The 18,525-nt window shown below is 35.5% G+C and overlaps 2 protein-coding genes and 1 pseudogene across 3 annotated transcripts; all 3 read left to right on the plus strand.

Annotated features, from left to right (window-relative positions):
- The first annotated feature begins 3,185 nt into the window (after nt 1–3,185).
- Nucleotides 3,186–4,330, plus strand: LOC142550950 (uncharacterized). Its single transcript, XM_075659999.1, has one exon. The coding sequence runs from the start codon at nt 3,256–3,258 to the stop codon at nt 4,141–4,143; it is 888 nt and encodes a 295-aa protein (XP_075516114.1). The 5' UTR covers nt 3,186–3,255; the 3' UTR covers nt 4,144–4,330.
- An 823-nt stretch (nt 4,331–5,153) lies between these two features.
- Nucleotides 5,154–6,559, plus strand: LOC142550744 (E3 ubiquitin-protein ligase RSL1-like; annotated as a pseudogene).
- An 8,882-nt stretch (nt 6,560–15,441) lies between these two features.
- Nucleotides 15,442–17,982, plus strand: LOC142551684 (uncharacterized). 2 transcript variants are annotated; one of them, XM_075661055.1, is made up of 7 exons: nt 15,442–15,554; nt 15,643–15,738; nt 16,490–16,725; nt 16,833–16,915; nt 17,223–17,334; nt 17,543–17,617; nt 17,693–17,982. In XM_075661055.1, exons 2-7 carry the CDS (start codon nt 15,645–15,647, stop codon nt 17,846–17,848), a joined length of 756 nt encoding a protein of 251 aa, XP_075517170.1. In that variant the 5' UTR covers nt 15,442–15,554; nt 15,643–15,644; the 3' UTR covers nt 17,849–17,982. The 2 variants fall into 2 exon arrangements, with proteins under 2 accessions (XP_075517170.1, XP_075517169.1); XM_075661054.1 differs by having other exon boundaries at nt 15,446–15,543; nt 15,637–15,738.
- The last annotated feature ends 543 nt before the right edge of the window (nt 17,983–18,525 follow it).

Here is an 18,525-nt window from a genome sequence, read left to right on the forward strand (position 1 = left end):
TTTCAAAATTTATATATAATTTTTAAATTAATATGTAACCACATAAAAACGCAATACTTAAAAATTTTAAAAAAGAAATGGCTTGCAATCGTGGAGATACTAATGTCTGACGTGGGAGAATTAAAAAAAATGAAGTGGCCGATAACTTTAGCTTTTTGTACCTGGTACAAAGAATTTGATATTATGGACACATTGAATCTCGTAATATTTTTTTAAAAAATAAGACTGTGCTTAAATCTCTATATATATTTACCGAAAAAAAGTAAAACTAGAATTGACTTGAATCTATATAAATCCTTGTAAAAAAATGGGCTGGAGCCAAGCATATGTCCGTCCTTGCTTATAAAGAAAATAATATAACAATTATTGGCGGGGAATGAATTATTTTGTTGTTGTTGTTTTTGCCTTATTTGTGACGCGTATCATTTTACGGGAAATGATAAGGTTGCACCTTGCAATTAACAAGTATATTGGATATGTAATTTACCTATTATAGATTCATTCAAACAACTTTTATTTGTCTAATTATAAATTCAAACTCATTACAAATATAAAGATGATGAAAATACATATGAAATTCTTCTATGACGCCAATTTTAAATGGAAAGACTTTATTATAGATTAATAAGTTGATCAGTCACTTGGTCCATATTTTAATTTGGCAAAATACGCAACCACAAATTCTACCAACTCACAGTCGTCTTATGTCGTGCTTAGATCGATGATTTTGGGATGATGAATTTTAAATTCATTAGTTTTAAATTCTTTGATTTGTTTGGATGGATAAAATTGAATCGAATTCCAAATTATTTTCATGTGAAATTACGCGATTTTAATAGTAATCGTAGTTTAAATTAAACTAATCAATCCAGATGCAACATCAGATTTCTTCCAATTTTCAATGGACGTGATTATCGATCTCGGATTAGTTCCATCCAGCTAGGGATGTAAACGAACCAAACCGTTTGTGAGCTATTCGAAGCTCGATTCGATAAAAGTTCGTTTGAGCTCGTTTAATGAGGCTCGTTAAGATAAACAAACCAAACTCAAGCTTTACAGTATTCGGCTTGTTAGCTCGTGAACATGTTCGTTGGTAAGTTCATGAGTAATCTTTTAGATGAAAAAATAATAGTTTTGATATTTGATTTATTGATTTTGCATATTATTTATGAAATATATATAAAAATATATTAAATTTATTTATTATAATAAATTTACAAATTTTAATAATAATAATAATATATTTTTCTTTAAATATATAATTTATTTTTTAATTAATTTAATGAAAATTTAAATGTATAATTCATATTTATTAGGTTTGTTTAGGCTCGATAAATGCTTGAATAAGCTCGTGAGCCATGCATATATTCGTTAAATAAAGCTCGAGCTCGGTTCGATTATAAACGAACCAAGCTCAAACATTCAAGAGTTCGGCTCGGCTCGACTCGATTACATCCCTACATCCAGCTGCTCTAACTATAGATATTTACTTGGAAATTAACTTTTACCTAATTAGCTTCTCTAAGCATTGAATTAATTAATCATTTTCATAATAATATTGGATTCTAGATGCTGTGGGGCCCAAATTTTTAAATAATATTACATGTTATATATTTGCCCTCTCTTACATATATACCAAAAAACAAGAAAAACATTGTCGCTGAATTGAAGAATTAGCGAGGGTGCGTGAAATAATGATAATTATTAATGTTAGTATTTTAATAATGATAATTTTTGGAATATATATTACTTTGACAACGTAATATTATCAATTTTTTGTATTTGAAAATACTATTATTTTATCATATGTACGTAAATCGATCTAATGACAAGCAATATATCAATTATCATGAGCACGAGAACTAAGCAATATAGTATTCAGAGTTACTCTTTCCAAGCAATTATTACTAAAAAAAAATCTTTTTTATTGATAACTGTTGGTGTACCCTCAAAAAAAATTTATTGGTGTGAAATATTTGATTTAATAATAGATTCATAAAGTTTATGCTACGTGATTAATGCATAAAAAGCTGCGATTATCCTATTGGCCAATAATCTAATCCAATGATAAAATATATTTTTTTCTATTTTAAAATATTATTCATTTATATGAAAAGTGTATGACCGAACGATTGTCGTTTTAGTAAAAGATATAGCTAGTAATAACTGTGCAACTCAAATATGTTAAATTGTATAGAAACTCAAGCGTTTTTATACTATCGCTCTATACATTAGAGACGATTATTGCACTCCAATAATTTTCATCCCAATAATTGCACTTCTTGAAATCAATAAGAATCAAACTCAAGACCTTGACTTTGTTACGAATTGTAGAACTGATCGTTTGTCGATTTATCAAAAGATATAGCTTGTGATAATACTGCAACTCAAATTTTTTAAACTATACAATATCTCATAATTCGATCGCTCTATATATTAAAACAATTATTTCACATCAACAAAAGCATTACGTATCATGTACGAGTTTGAAAAGGAAGCAACATTTTCTTTGGACCACAAATTGCTCGTGTTCGTGTTGTATGTAAGCAAACAAAGGATACTATACTAGCTACTGTGTGTTCATAATAATTTTTATTTTATAAAGGAAACAAAGGATACCTTGTATTAGCGTAGAAGACTAGAGTAGACAGATCTTCGTAGCCTTCGTCATTTGTCTCACGAACAAGCATTAGATATGTCGGAAGTAATTCGATGTAGACACTTTGATGCTCAACTCAATAACAAGTTCATACGTATTCTCTTAAAATTGAAAGCTCAAATAGAAGAAAATGAGATAATGTGTCTTGATAATGAGGATAATCTTCTATTTATAGATTTTTTAACAGTGTTTATTAGACTTTTTTTAGGCAAAATAAGCTAAATAATTAAATTATACTTATAACCCATCAAATCAAACTTTGTTACGATATGGTCCCTAGATCAAGAAGTGACCAATATCACAAGAAATCAGAATTCACAGTCAATCTTCCGAAACAAGGGAAAAGAAAAGGCTCGACAAAATGATAGTGCATGATGCAATAAAAAGTAACAAACGTGATTGCTTTGCCCATGTAACCGTTAACCCAACGGGTTAATTATAGCCCGGGAACGAATTTCAAAATCCGAAAAAAGCACACACAAAGTAAAAGCCCCATTTTCCCCATTTCTTTAAGCATTTTCTATGTCTCACTGACATAATATATAACATTAACCACTTTTTTTTTTGTCAGCAACGAGATTTCCAAATCCAAAAAAATGGGTTCTTGCATTAGCAAATGTACGAGAAAGAAAAAATTCAAGGAAGATTGTAGCTGCAGCCATGTTCACGACAAGCTTGTCATCTCCCAAGATCATCCCAAATCTTCAAGTAACCCAACACCACCAACAATGTTAAAGCCCATAATTACACCATCACAATCTTCTTCATTTTCTTGTTCAAATAATAGCAAATCATATGCTACGATGGCTTCATCCATATCATCTTCATCGTCTTGTAATTCTTCTTCGGTTTTGATCGGTGCGAAAGATCGGTCTTTTTCGAACGAGTTCTTGTGGTCTTGTGTCAAGGAGAATCCACATATTACAGGAGTGAAGCAAAGCCTTGAAAATCCCAAGAGAACCCCACTCCAAAATCTTGAGCACTCGATAGAATTCTCACCATTTGTCACGAGAACGAAGCATTCGGTTCACGAAAACCTTACCGCTTCGACTCCTAAGAAAAGAGCTCGTGCAAATTCACCAACTCTGGTTCGGCAAAAGAGCTTCAGGAAAGAACAGAACAGAGGACTCAGTTCGCCTTCTCCAAACCGACAATTCATAGGAGAAAACAACAGAAGTTTTTTGGCAGATGCAAACTCGTGCAAAGGCCCCATTTTTCCCAAGACTAGTGCCACTAATTCTTTATCATATGGTGTGAAAAAGGAAAGTTTTCGGCCTCCAGCCGCAAGTCCAAACCGCAATTTCGCGATCAAGCGTGATGTTAATGTCCGGAAAATGGAAGCTTTTTCTCAACAGGGTAGTAAAAAGAATGGCGGCAATCATGTTCTTGGAGAAAATATTCAAAGCAGACAAGGGTTGGATATTGTGATGGAGGAGGATATAAACAATCCACTTATTGCATTAGATTGTTTTATTTTTTTGTGATGCTCTATAAAAAATTTTATTACATTTTTTCGTGCTTGTATTTTGTGTGAATATGGGTTGATTAATTTGTGGTTATAGTGTGTATCTTGGAAGTTCTATAGTCGGGAACAGTGTTATAATTTGTAGCAGAAACAGATAGATGCAAATGCAAACGTTTGTAATTTGTTCAATTGGACAAGTGTTGTACTTTTTTGCTGGAAGCTGTGTTTTGGTCAGATGGTCGTTGGTCTTGTTAGTATTAGCCAATAAAGATTGTAAAAAAACTAATTTAAAAATAATACCAATATCAATTAAAGCCTCAAAATTATTTTTATACTTCCTAGGTTTTAAAATTTAGTCCTAAAAAAATGCTCGTATTGGAAGTGGGTCATAGTTTACATCTTGTATTTTATATTTAAACAAAGTGGGTTGGAACCTTAAACCAACTCCAGTTTGGTCGCTTGGTTTGATCAACGACAAAAACTTGTGTGAAACGGTTTCACAGGGTCATATTTTGTGAGACAGATATCTTATTTAAGTTATCTATGAAAAAGTTTTACTTTTTATGCTAAGAATATTATTTTTTATTGATAATATTGGTAGGGGTATTATTTTTTATTGGTAGGGTTGATCCGTCTCACAAATAAAGATTTGTGAGATCGTCTCACAACATAACTACTCTTGATCAACATACATGAGGTTGAATATTACACTTTTTTGTTTTCCCTTTTTGCGGTAATGCTAAATTTTTTCTCATAGAATAGTAAAACTTTTTGCACGGAAGCTTTAAAAAAAATTCATGGAGCCAATTATATACATTTCCCTCAATTTTAAATTATTCGAAATATAGATTTGATATGAAAATAATGATTAAATTTAGAAAGCTCGTGAAAGCAAAACTTCTGCATTCAGAAAAACTTACGATTACATTTCCCAAAAGAAAAAAAAATAAAATCAACGCTTATTTTACATCCCGAAATTAATACATTCTTCCAAATATAAAATATTTCATATGATTGAATATCTACATAATGATTCGATTTCCAAAGTAAAATCAAACGTGTGTTTTATTTCTATAAACTATTCTTAAAAAATATTTTCCATTCTTGAATTCTTCCCGGGATATGAATTTACGAAAAGTTTGAAGCCACGTGAAAGAGAAGCATCAGCATATTTATGAAAAAGTGAACACTGCGGATACTATGGCTGAAGATGATGAAATTCCGGTGCAACATGCAACGCCAAATCCACACCAGAAAGGCAAAAGCAAAATCGACGCTATTCCTGTTGAAGATGATCGATGGGTAATGGATATTTATTCCCAAGATTATTCATTTCCAGTTGAAGATGATCGCTGGGTAATAGATTCATCCTTGGATTATTCATATTATTATGCCATTAATGTTGACGATGAAGTTAAAATGACTGATTCATTACCCAAAACCCGAAAAGTTTATGAAGGGCAATCCTCCAAACGTGTGAAGTCTATCGTTTTTTCATCGACCATGTGTGAAATTTGTGCCGATGAGAAATTCACTAGTGATATGTTCCGAGTTTTGGGGTGTGATCATTCCTTGTGTTGTGTATGTGCGGCCAAATATGTGGCTTCCAAATTACAAGACAATATTACTGGTATTGAGTGCCCCTTCACTGGCTGTAAAGGGTTCTTGGAGCCTGAGCATTGTCATTCCATCTTGCCAAAGCAAGTATTCGACAGGTGGGTCGATGCCTTGTGTGAGGCTGTGGTTTTGGAGTCGGAGAAATTTTATTGCCCGTTTAAGGATTGCTCCGCCTTGCTAGTCGACGAGCGGCATGGGCCAAAGGAGGTTATAATGGAATCTGAATGTCCTCATTGTAACAGGCTATTTTGTGCCGAGTGTAAGGGGTTCCTTGGCATTCGGGGGCTACGTGTGCGGAGTTTCAGAAGTTGAAAACTGACGAAAGGAGTCATGAGGATATAATGTTGGTGAATCTGGCCAAGAAAAAGCAATGGAAAAGGTGCCCAAAGTGCAGGTTCTATGTTGATAAGAGAGATGGTTGCTCAATCATTAGATGCAGGATTGTCCCCTTCTTTTTTTCATTCTCACTTTTTTGTTGTGGAATTTCTTCATAAGATTTCTAAGAAGTTGCTAGTTTGATTGTTCATTGAGCTTTCTACAATCCCAATTGCATTGCATGAGAGTAAGTATTTATTCAAATGATATATATTTCACACACAAATTTAAGGTAGTCCATGCTGATGAATAAATTATTGTTCTACTTTGTATTTTGATCCGTTGGAGTAAATAGATCCTAACTTATGTTCTCTATTGTTTCTTTTTTTTTTTTTTTTTTTTTTGAGTTTAGGTGTCGCTATTCCTTCTGTTACACGTGCGGAGCTCGAGTGAGAGGTGGCCTCGGCGAATTTTGTAGGCGTTGTTTTAGCCACCGTACTTGAGAATACGAAAAGTTTCTGGATGATGTTTAATAATTCATTCATGTTTTCTAAGTTCTTGAGTTTCGTTTCTATTACGTACAAAAAAAAAATTCCTTTCTTTTCACAATAACCAGTCAGTGTATATGAGCAAATTGCAGCATTACATTGTATCACAACTGAACTCAAATTATCTTTCAGAGCCCACCCGACATGGGACTGCACGACTATTCAAGACAAAATTCCAAGAAGCAAGCGAAAAACGGGTTCGGAAACACCAACTCAATCCTTCTATTTTAGGTTGTCGACGGGACAACCCCCATAGACCTAAACACCTCTAATTATATGAAAGTACGACATTCGTAAAATTCCTCAATCCTCCCTGTTTCAAAATATTCAGGTTCTCGTTGACCCGAGCATCTTGGCATATGGACAAACGGTAATTAAATTAAAGTCATATATTAGATTTTTAGTGGTATCTGTGGTTCCATCCCAAATCAAAATGAGGTAATTCTGAAGGGTGGAAATAATAACATATTTCAATGACATGTCCACACCACACACAAGATTTATCAAAATATTCAATCCAAGCAGTAAAAATCACAAAAAATGAAAAATTAAGAATACTCATCAGTCCCATGTTACATGTGAAGTTTTATAAATAGGGTTCTACTTTGCACCCCTTCTAACCCATAATATTTAAACAAATTAAAGACAATAAGCAACACAGATGACGGATGGATTCAGAACCTCGAAATTACATCACATAAAAGATCCAAGCTCAATAAAATTTGCCAAAGCTGACGATATGAAAAAAAAAATAGATGTTTTGAATGAACATCACCACCATGTAACCGTTCAAGAAGGAACACTAAACTCGAGACGGGGGTCATTGGGCGAACGTGCAATCCATCTAAACCAAGTTCTAATGTCTGTTTGTGTGGTCTTTTTTAATGTCATACACACCACCAACATGTCATTGCATATCCACCTTACAATATAGGGACAAACCAAATGAAACTAAATAAAATCTTTAAGTTCAAATTCAGCAAATTAACAGCAAACATGACACTCCATTTTTTGGTACTTAGGGGCAGGGTGTTTGCATTAAAAGAATCAATATGAAATAATGCACTGTAATATTCCATAAAATTCAGCCTAACTGAAATTCATAGGCATTATTAAAAAGCTCTTCAAATGCACAATCTATCTGCATTTTAGTACAACCGAAAAAAAAAGTTAAATACAAACTCGAATGATAATCATCGAGATGACATGAATTTCAGGACAACTATTCTGGTAATGAATCAAGGAAAAAAAAGTTAAATCAACCATTCTCTAAGCTACATGCCACCATTTAATCATGATTTTCTTATTAAACTAATATGAAACAAGATTTTCAGAGTTCATATAAAACAAGAAATAGAAGAAACAAGTAAATGTTTCAACCACATCAAAATTTATACAGTTAATCAAAGAGCATGGATAATAAAAATAATACATGATAGATTATTTTGAATATTAATTTCGAAAACTAATTTTGATGAAGCTTTTTTGTTTTACGTAAAATAATCCATTATTTGATTTCCAAAAAAGCAAACCATTATTTTAAACTTTCGCTCATATTATATAATATCCGTTTCCGCACAAGTTTTGTGTATTGTTAAAACATGAATATTATTTATTATATATATTATATTTTTATTTCTAACATATTTAAATTCAAAAATAAAAAAATGGAGAAAATCATGGACACGTGAAGATTAACATAAGATATATATTTATATCATAATTAAAACTTTCATTAAACAATGAACATGTTTAAAATATTTGTCAAGAACATAGGCAAAGCTTTAACAAACAAAAAGTTTGTTCCCTTATTAATGCTTAGACGGGCTAACTCATGAGCCACAGAGTTTAATTTGCTGATCGTGGGTATAAACGAAGAGCATCTGAGGGTGCGAGAGAGCACTTGTTTCTACAATAGGTTCATGAGGCGCAAGTAGGAGATGATTGCATTAATGGCGGTGATAGCATCGGATTCTAATCTCCATTATGTCCAATCAGAGTCAACAATTTTTGTCATACTTTCCCGATGACAATGAGCTTGGCCATATGTGGTAATAGAATTCTAGAGATCTGTCTGCCTTCAGCAAAATGAACATGTCCAGAATAGTCTTGTCCCACAATGCCTATACCAAAATAATCCTTGGATGTGATATCAACTGCATCTACATTTACCTCGAGAGCTCCAGGTGGAGGATGAATGACAGTGAGCATGAGTTGCCAGATTTGAGGTAGCAGGCAGCTTGTTATTACGTAGATCTCATTCTTTCCCCCCGAGCAATGATATTATCATTAGACTCAGATACCTCATGAAATATCTTCATGTTACGCGCAGACCATAAGCTCCAACAGAAGAGAGAAAATGACTCCCTCCTCCACCGTCCTCGAGAAATCCAACCATTACTGCAGATTTTGGCATGGTCTGTTGGTCCCACGTACGGAATTTGAGATAATAAAAGCCGAAAATAAAGAATAAACTGGACACCAAGATTTACATGGAAAACCCCTAAAAATTATTAGAGTAAAAACCACGGGCAAGATGAAAAGAATTTCCAATATAATATTTTGTGGTGTACAACTCACTCACTGTGTTTCCAAAGAGAACACACACTCTCTTAATACATGATAACAAAACACCTCACAAATATTATAGAACTAAGCACTCAAATGCTTATAAGATGAAAGAAAACTCGAAGAAGGGATGATTTCAGAATGAAGGAATGAAGCTCTATTTATAGAGCCCCTTGACAGTGTGAAAACGCGTATAAAAACGCGTTTTCTCTTCTGAACATTCCTAGTCAAAAATGACAACCTCACGTTTTTCTTCTTTTCTTTGACTATTAAAATTTGCTGCCAGCCTTGTGCATTGAATGATATGCTCCTAGCCAACATTTCTCCCACTTGGAGATTTGATTGAGAATCAAACACATCTCCACACATCCTTTCAATCTTGCCATTACCTGCTGCTTACGTTTCTGCTAGGCCACTTGAGGATCTACACCACTCAAACTTATCAGTGTTTACTGGCTTGGTCAAAAATCACCTATGTTATCCTTCGTATGGATCTTCTGTATATCCACGCTTCCTTCTTCTACTACTTTTCGAACAAAGTGAAATTGTACTCCAATGTGTTTTGTCCTGGAATGAAAGGCTGGATTCATTGCGATGTGCAAGGCACTCTGACTGTCACAAAACAAAGAAACATTTTCTTGTTTGTGCCCGATCTCCTCCAATAACCTTTTGATCCATATTGTCTCCTTGCAACCTTGAGTAGATGCCATGTATTCTGCCTCTGTTGTAGATAACGTCACAACTGTCTGCAGTTTTGAAACCCAGCTTACTGCTCCTCCTGCAAGTGTAAACACATAACCAGTAGTAGATTTCATCTTATCAGGATCACCTGCATAATCTGAATCGACAAAGTCCCTGAGTGTAAAATCCGATCCTCCATAACATAATGCAGCATTCGAGGTACCCTTAATATATCTAAGGATCCTCTTAACAGTGCTCCAATGCTCTCTTCCAGGATTCGCCATATACCGACTAACTGCTCCCACTGCTTGAGCAATGTCCGGTCTTGTACATATCATGGCGAACATCAAACTTCCCACTGCTGATGCATATGGTACTCGAGACATCTCCATCCTCTCTGCTTCACTGCTAGGTCACATCTCGGAGGATAACTTGAAGTTAACAGGAAGAGGGGTCGAAATTGGCTTACTATCTTGCATGTTGAAGCGTTGCAAGATTTTCTTTCAAATAATTTTTCTGGGAAAGCCAAATCTTTCTGTTACTTCTATCTCGGTGAACTTGCATCCCTAGAATCTTGTTTGCTGGTCCCAAGTCCTTCATATCAAATTCCCTAGCCAACTGTGCCTTCAATCCTTGGACCTGATTTTTGTCGGGGCCTGCTACCAACATGTCGTCCACATACAACAACAAAATGATATAATTATTACCAGACCTCTTGAAATACGTACAAGGGTCTACACTCAGTCTGTTATATCCAAGGCTCATGATATAGGAATCAAATCTTTTGTACCAACACCTCGGCGCCTGTTTGAGACCGTACAGAGATTTTTTCAACCTGCAAACCAAGTTCTCTTTGCCTTTTTCTGCAAAACCTTCTGGCTGGAGCATATATATTTCTTCTTCAAGATCTCCATGAAGAAATGCCGTTTTTACATCTAGCTGTTCTAGATGTAGGTCAAACACCGCACACAATGCCAATACTACTCTGACTGTTGTAAGCCGAACCACAGGAGAAAATATCTCATTGAAGTCAATATCTTCTTTCTGAGCATACCCTTTTACCACCAATCTAGCACGATACCGCTCAACTTGGTTATTGTCATCTCGCTTGATCTTATAGACCCATCTGTTACCGATGGTTTTCCTCCCTCGTGGTAGTGTAACAATATCCCAAGTTTTATTCCTGTCTAATGCATCTAATTATTCTTGCATTGCTATCATCCACAAAGATACATCCGAGCTTTGAGTAGCCTCGTGGAAACTCGATGGCTCACCATCCTCTAATAATAGACAATATGCAATGTTGCTTTCAGTGACATAATCTGAAAGCCAACCTGGTGGTCTTCTGTCTCGAGTTGACTGCCTCACATTGGAAACCTCAGACTCAACATGTTCTTGTTCTTCGTGCTCTGGTACTGCTTCACAAGAAACTTGACCTTCGTCCGTCTTATTTTCCACCTGAAAAATAGTAGTTTCTGAATTCGATGTGCCTTTGTCTCTCTTTACTTTATCTTCCTCGAAGATAACATTCCCTGCTGATGACAAGCTTGTGAACAGTAGGATCCCACAAGCGAAACCCCTTTACTCCATCAGCATAACCCAAGAAGATACATTTTCTAGATTTTGAATCCAACTTCGATCTTTCTTGCTCATTGTACAGAACGTACACATGACTTTCAAATGTATGCAAATGAGAATAATCTGTCGGCTTCCCGGTCCACATCTCCATCGGAGTCTTCAGATCAATCGCCACTGAAGGAGAACGATTGATAATATAACAAGCGGTTTTGACTGCTTCTGCCCAAAATGACTTTTCTAGACCTGCAGTCCGCAACATAGCTCTTGTTCTGTCCAACAAGGTCCTGTTCATCCGCTCCGCCACTCCATTTTGTTGAGGTGTGTAAGCCGTCGTGAACTGTCTCTTGATGCCCTCGTGTTGACAAAATGCATCAAACTCGTCACTGGTATATTCTCCTCCATTGTCAGTCCTCAAACACTTGATTTTCTTTTCAGAATCAAGTTCAACACGCGCTTTGAAATCTTTGAAGACTTGGAAAACATATGATTTCTTCTTGATTGGATACCCCCAACATCTCCTAGAGAAATCATCAATGAACGAGACAAAGTATCTCGCTCCTCCTAGGGATACAACCGGTGCTTGCCAAACATCCGAATGAATCAGCTCCAATATGCTTTTGCTCCTGGCAGTAGAAATGCCAAACTTTAATCTGTGTTGTTTACTGGTAACACAGTGCTCACAAAAGGGTAGTGACACTTTTGTAAGTCACGGCAGCAGCTTCCGTTCTGAGAGAATTTTCAACCTTCGTTCTGACATATGCCCAAGCTTTCTATGCCATAACACTGTTAATTTTTCTCCTGAACCAATTGATGTAACAGTTAGTTCTGCCTCTTTGTGTGTTTCTCCCAAAAGTACATACAGATTTGCAGCAAACTTTTCCACCTTCATAACCACAAGCGCACCCTTCACAATTTTCATGATCCAGTTCTCGATACGAGTTTTGCACCCGATGTCATCCAATTGCCCCAAGGACAAAAGATTTTTCGTCAGTCCTTTCACATGTCGTACCTCCTGTATGATGCGAATGGTGCTATCAAACATTTTAATTTTGATAGTACCGATCCCAGCGATTTCCAAGGCATTATCATTTCCCATGAATACAGATCCTCCTGAGACTGGTTCATAATGATCAAACCATTCTCTCCGAGACGTCATGTGCCACGTCGCTCCTGAATCCATAATCCATGTATCACAAAATTTTTGTCTGCCTTCTGTAACAGTTGTTGCTTCGCTAAATAATATTTCACCACTGCCTGAAGTACTGGCCACATTTCCTTGAGAGCTTTTATCGATACTCGTACACTCTTTCTTGAAGTGCCCTTTACCGCCACATTTAAAGCAGTAAATATTTTTTTTCTTACTTCTTGACTTTGATCTACCTCGTCTTTGGCTCCCACTGGAGTCACGGTCCATAAATCTTCCTCTTATCATCGGTAAAGCCTCTGCCTGCTTCGATGTTACCAACCTATCTTCCTTATTCTTGCGCCGGCTTTCTTCTCCGAGAACCACAGTTAAGACATCGTCGAATCTTAGAAAGCCCATAAGAATATTGTTGGTAATGTTGATGATAAGTTGATCATATGAATCTGGTAGACTTTGAAGTAGAAGCTCCGCACGTTCATTTTCCCCTATTTTATGCCCCATGGAAGTGAGTTGGGCAAATAAAGTATTTAATGTGTTGATATGGTCGGTCATCGATGAAGATTCCGCCATCCGAAGAGTATAAAGTATTCTTTAGGAAAATCATGTTGTGTAGCGACTTGACCTCGTACATATTTGTCAGAGTATCCCAGCTAATTTTGACTGTTTTTATTTCAGAGATACTTGACAGTACTTCATCTGCTATAGCCGAGTGTAAATTGGCAACATCATTGTCATTCATCTCATTCCACTTTCCATCATCCGTAATCTCCACCGGTCTATCTCCAATAGCCGCCAAGCAATTCTCCTTTCTTAAAACTGCTTGTATCTTTATTTTCCACAGCATAAAATTGCTTCCGTGGAACTTTGCTATCTCGTACCTTCCTGCCATTATGTCTACAACAATTTTAGTAGACCAGACAAAATAATCTCGCCTTAGATAAAAAATCTCAAAAAATCTTTTCTGATGTGGAAGATCAGTCTAGGCTGCAACCACAGAGCATACTCAGAATTTTAAGAAATTTTAAACCAAGGTTCTGATACCACTTGTTGGTCCCACGTGCGAAATTTGAGATAATAAAAGCCGAAAATAAAGAATAAACTGGACATCAAGATTTACGTGGAAAACCCCTAAAAATTATTAGGGTAAAAACCACGGGAAAGATGAAAAGAATTTCCACTATAATATTTTGTGGTGTACAACTCACTCACTGTGTTTTCAAAGAGAACACACACTCTCTTAATACAGGAGAACAAAACACCTCACAAATATTATAGAACTAAGCACTCAAATGCTTATAAGATGAAAGAAAACTCGAAAAAGGGATGATTTCAGAATAAAGGAATGAAGCTATATTTATAGAGCCCCTTGACCGTGTGAAAACGCGTATAAAAACGTGTTTTCTCTTACGAACATTCCTAGTCAAAAATGACAACCTCACGTTTTTCTTCTTTTTTTTGACTATTAAAATTTGCTGCCAGCCTTGTGCATTGAATGATATGCTCCTGCCGACATGGTCGACTATCTCAGTGGAGATGTTTACGAGACACAAAATTCCTCAAGAACAACTGGATCTTCATCTTCTCCTATATATCCATACTCAACCAAGCAACATAGGCTCGATACCGCATGAAAGTCAGAAGCAATCTTCCTCACCTCCTGATGATTTCGTGAATCCCACAGCATCGATGTTTGCTCCAAAACCGACATATGATGAAATTGCTCCTACGAGAAAATCTTCTGATCATTTGCCACCTGCTCCTTGGGATGTTCCATCTTGAGGCAACCTTCCACCTCCACCTTCTAGGTATAACCAGAGGCAAAAATGATTAATTCAAATTATTCTCAGAGACCACTTCCTAAGCGACGCACATCTCCAGCACGATGTGAGGCGGGTATTACAGTAGAAGCATACATTCTTGCCGAGGCGCAGATAAAAAATCATGAGTACGATGTGAGCTCGGCAAGCAAAATGAAAAGTAATTCTGTAGTTGGTCAACTTGTACAAATGTAGGACGCTAGGTTTTTGGATGGAACTCTCCAATGAAATGCGATCAAGCAAAGAACACAGCAGCTGATGCAGGAATAATTGTGAAACTCATGTTGATTGGAGGAAACCTTTTCAAACGTTCTTGCCAAGCCATAACGTCTCCAGGAATAATTGCGAAACTCATGTTGATTGGGACTATGATGTATTGGCAACTGCATTCTCAAATCATTGGCAAATAAATGGGCCACATATGGAGGCCCATTTACATCAGCTACTACCCTCTCTTGGATGCACCATAATATTACATAAAATTCAGCCTAGGAGCAATTGAAATTCACGGACACTATTTAGTAAAATATTTGGTTCAATCAAAGATAATTCTTTATATTTTATTATTATATCTTATGTTTTAAAGTTTGTACTTTAAGGATTTTGACCAAGTCATTAAAAAGTCTATTTAAAGTTTTTCGACTTCTATATATAATTTTTAATGATAAAAGTTGAATATCACGTTACTTTTTAAAACTCCAAAAAAGTTTATTTGTTTATAATTAATTTCCATAGAGTTCCTTTTGATTTTTAAGCCACACCAAAATCTTTAAAAATCAATATTATTTCTCCTACTGTGAACCCATAAATCAACATTTTTCTCCCAAAAAGTTACCGAATTAGCCGATTTAATTTTGGTTCGGTGTTGGCCGGTTTTTGTAATCAAATCGGTTGGTTTTGGTTATGAGAAAACATATCGATTAATCAGTTTCAGTTATTTGAAATTTGGTTAGGTTGGTAACCAAACTATATACACACACAAAAAATATGATAATAATATAATTTAATAAAATTGGTTTTACTAATAAATCTTGTGAAACCCTCGAGTTTGACGTTTATCCGGGTCCCAAGTAAATACATTAGGGTTCTGCGAGGGTTTTACGACACCGTTTCTAGTCGGCTGCCAATGCCATCACTCGTCTTTTCCTTTGGTAAGGGGGTTGTCTCTTTTCTCATTCCCCCCGTCTGTAATTTTTAAGTTATTTTACCCTCTTTTTTTTCCGAAAAATTTCAATCGGGTGCAGGAAGAGTAATGGCTAGAAAAGATAAATCTTCGAAAAGGAAATCTAGAGAAAACGATTCAGCTATAGCAAATGGAGTTGATTCTGAGGCTATTCCTTCTAAAGGTGTGGTTTTTATTCAAGTTTCCTCATTTCTCCGATTTTTTAATACAGGTAGTAGTATATTATTCGTTCTGGTTCTGGTTCTGGTTCTGGTTCTGTTTCTACATCAAAAGAAAAATTGTACAGAAGTTTATTTGGTTGGAGTTGGGGTACTTGTTTATGTGTTAATTTACAGTGCTTGTACAATATGAGGTCGAAACTATCCTGGGAACACACTAGAGAAAGAAAAGCAAAAGCTAGATGGATACTGAACATTTCGCTCTTGCTTTTCAATTGCAATATTCTGCTTGATGAAGTAAATTTTAGATGTAGAATTTTATGCTTATAATTCAACTAATATATGGGAGAGAAGACCTTGAATTTTCAGCGTTTGCTGTCTATTTTCCCGAAATTTGTGCTGATGCTTAGGCTTTCCCTTTTCTACCGTAGGCTCAAAAAGAGAAATTTTAGTGTTATTTCCTCCATTTGCAAGGTAAAATGATATCCATTACAGGTGAAATTGTTCTAATAACATACTCAAATAGTTGAGACTTGATATATAGCAATGGAAGAATTTGACCACCTTCGAGTTTTTTTTTATGTCTCGACATATGCTTGCATAACTAGTATCATTGAAAGAATGACATGATTATGCAATCATGCAATTGGTTAACACACTTCCGAGCATCAGTTTTTGTTCTTATGGATAAAATCAATTGTGGTATAAAGAATCATTCAGGATTTCCTTTCTTTCTCTTCTGTTTTGTGGCAATAGTTATTGGAGATAAAGATGGTGTGGTGGTGATGGATGACATGAATGAACCAACCATGGGGGAAAAACTCGCGAGCCTCAACTTGGCTGAAGATGGTGAAGCTACTAATGATGATTTTCTAGATATTTCTCGCACAAAGCCACCTACTGTGGATTCAGTTTATATCTTACTCAAGCAAGCACTTCGTGCTGATGATCAAGCACTTCTTATAGATTGCTTAAGAAGACAGGATGAAAAGGTTCCGGTCAATGCAGTCTTCGTTTGTCATAGTTTTTTCTCGACATTATTTAGTCATGTGCAATATTCTTTTTTTGTGATAGATTATGATGGATTATTATGCTGCAGATAATTACAAATTCACTGTCGCTGTTGAATCCATCCGATGTCCTTACGCTCCTACAGTCTCTGCTATCAATTGTTGGGTTGAGGTAATGAAAAGAAAGAAATTCCATAATTGGTATCAGATGGAAACTTGAGAATGAGCAGAAAAAGATTTAACCTGGTGAAAAAGTATTTCTCGATATTTTATTATAAGCAAAAATGATTCTGGCCAATCTCTCGGATGTCCATACTTGATTCGTTCCTGAATGTCATTATCTGGCTGTAACTTAGATGAATTGAATTTTAGTATATGAAATATCAAATAGACAGAAGTATCTATTTTAAACTCTTTAACTTATAATTACAGTTTCATCAATCTGTGGATTATATTTTCTTGTGCATCTGATTTGATAGGGGTGCTGTGTTGGCTTATGCTCTTCCATGGCTCCGAAGTTTACTGCTTCTGCATGCTGCCAGTATAATTTCGCAAGAATCTTCTCTGGTGGCATTAAACTCGTTATATCAGGTTTGAAAATAATTTCATAGAAGAAATCTTTAATTGATATGATAGTGTGAATGCTACTTAGCATGTTTGTGTCAGTCTGTAAATTTATGGATTCAAATAGCTCATTTCTCTTACTTACAGATTAATACACTTGGGAATGACTAAATGAGTAATGTAACTTGTCATTTCATTCTGAATAACTTGATTGCACTTGTTAATGGGCTCGCAGATTATAGAATCCCGTACCTCAATATTTGATCAGGCTCTTCAACTCTCAAGTAGCCTGGACATTCTTTATGCATCGGTAGGCACATTTGCAGAATCATTGTAATTTCAGGGCACACATCAATTCAGTAACATTGCTCTTTTTTAACTGTAGACTGTTGATGACGGAGAAGAAAATATCAATATGGTAACACCTGTTATATTCGAGGATAACGATGACAGCGATAATGAAGGATCTCAAGATTCCATGGAAACCGAAAGTGTTCTCGACGGTGGAGAGCCTCAAGTATATAGTGATATAAGTGACTGAAGATACTGGCGCTACAAGCGATTGAACCGAATTTTTCAAGTTCGTGTCTGTATTAGATAATATCCGATCAATGTAAACCAGAGTTTCTTTCCATTACCACTTAGTTATGAAAAACAGATAAATTTTTCCCTAGAGTTTAAAGATCCAATGGTATCCCCGCCCCTTAATTTTTATAAAGAACATCGACTTTTTTCACGTCCATAATATATTTTTTATAAAGAACGTCGACTTTTTTCACGTCTATTTTTAGAACGTTAAAAAATGATGTTCATCACAAAATTTATATATGCATCACTGTAGCCTATCGTTGGAAAAAAAACGTAGCATCTGATATACTTTGAGTCGAATAATATGCCGTTTCATTGACAGCATATGCAAACAACTTGATAATTGATTTGTCTTTCGTTAATCTACGCACGACAGATATATATTATACAATGTTTATATTGTAACATTCAAATGCATTATATATCAACTTAATTATTCGTTTTTTGGATATGTTTTATCCTCGCTCTAGTGAGTTTTGACAGTATCGACAGCGGAATTTTCTTTCGCATATTTTGTTATTTGCTTCACCACCTTTGTGGAAATATGCTCCTTTTCTTTAGGAATAACGCTTCCCTGCTTCCCAAATGATCCATACTTGCTGCTCTCTCCATTGTTAGGATTCATTTGGA

Source organism: Primulina tabacum, chromosome 7 (genome assembly GCF_025594145.1).
Source record: "Primulina tabacum isolate GXHZ01 chromosome 7, ASM2559414v2, whole genome shotgun sequence".
NCBI lineage: Eukaryota > Viridiplantae > Streptophyta > Magnoliopsida > Lamiales > Gesneriaceae > Primulina > Primulina tabacum.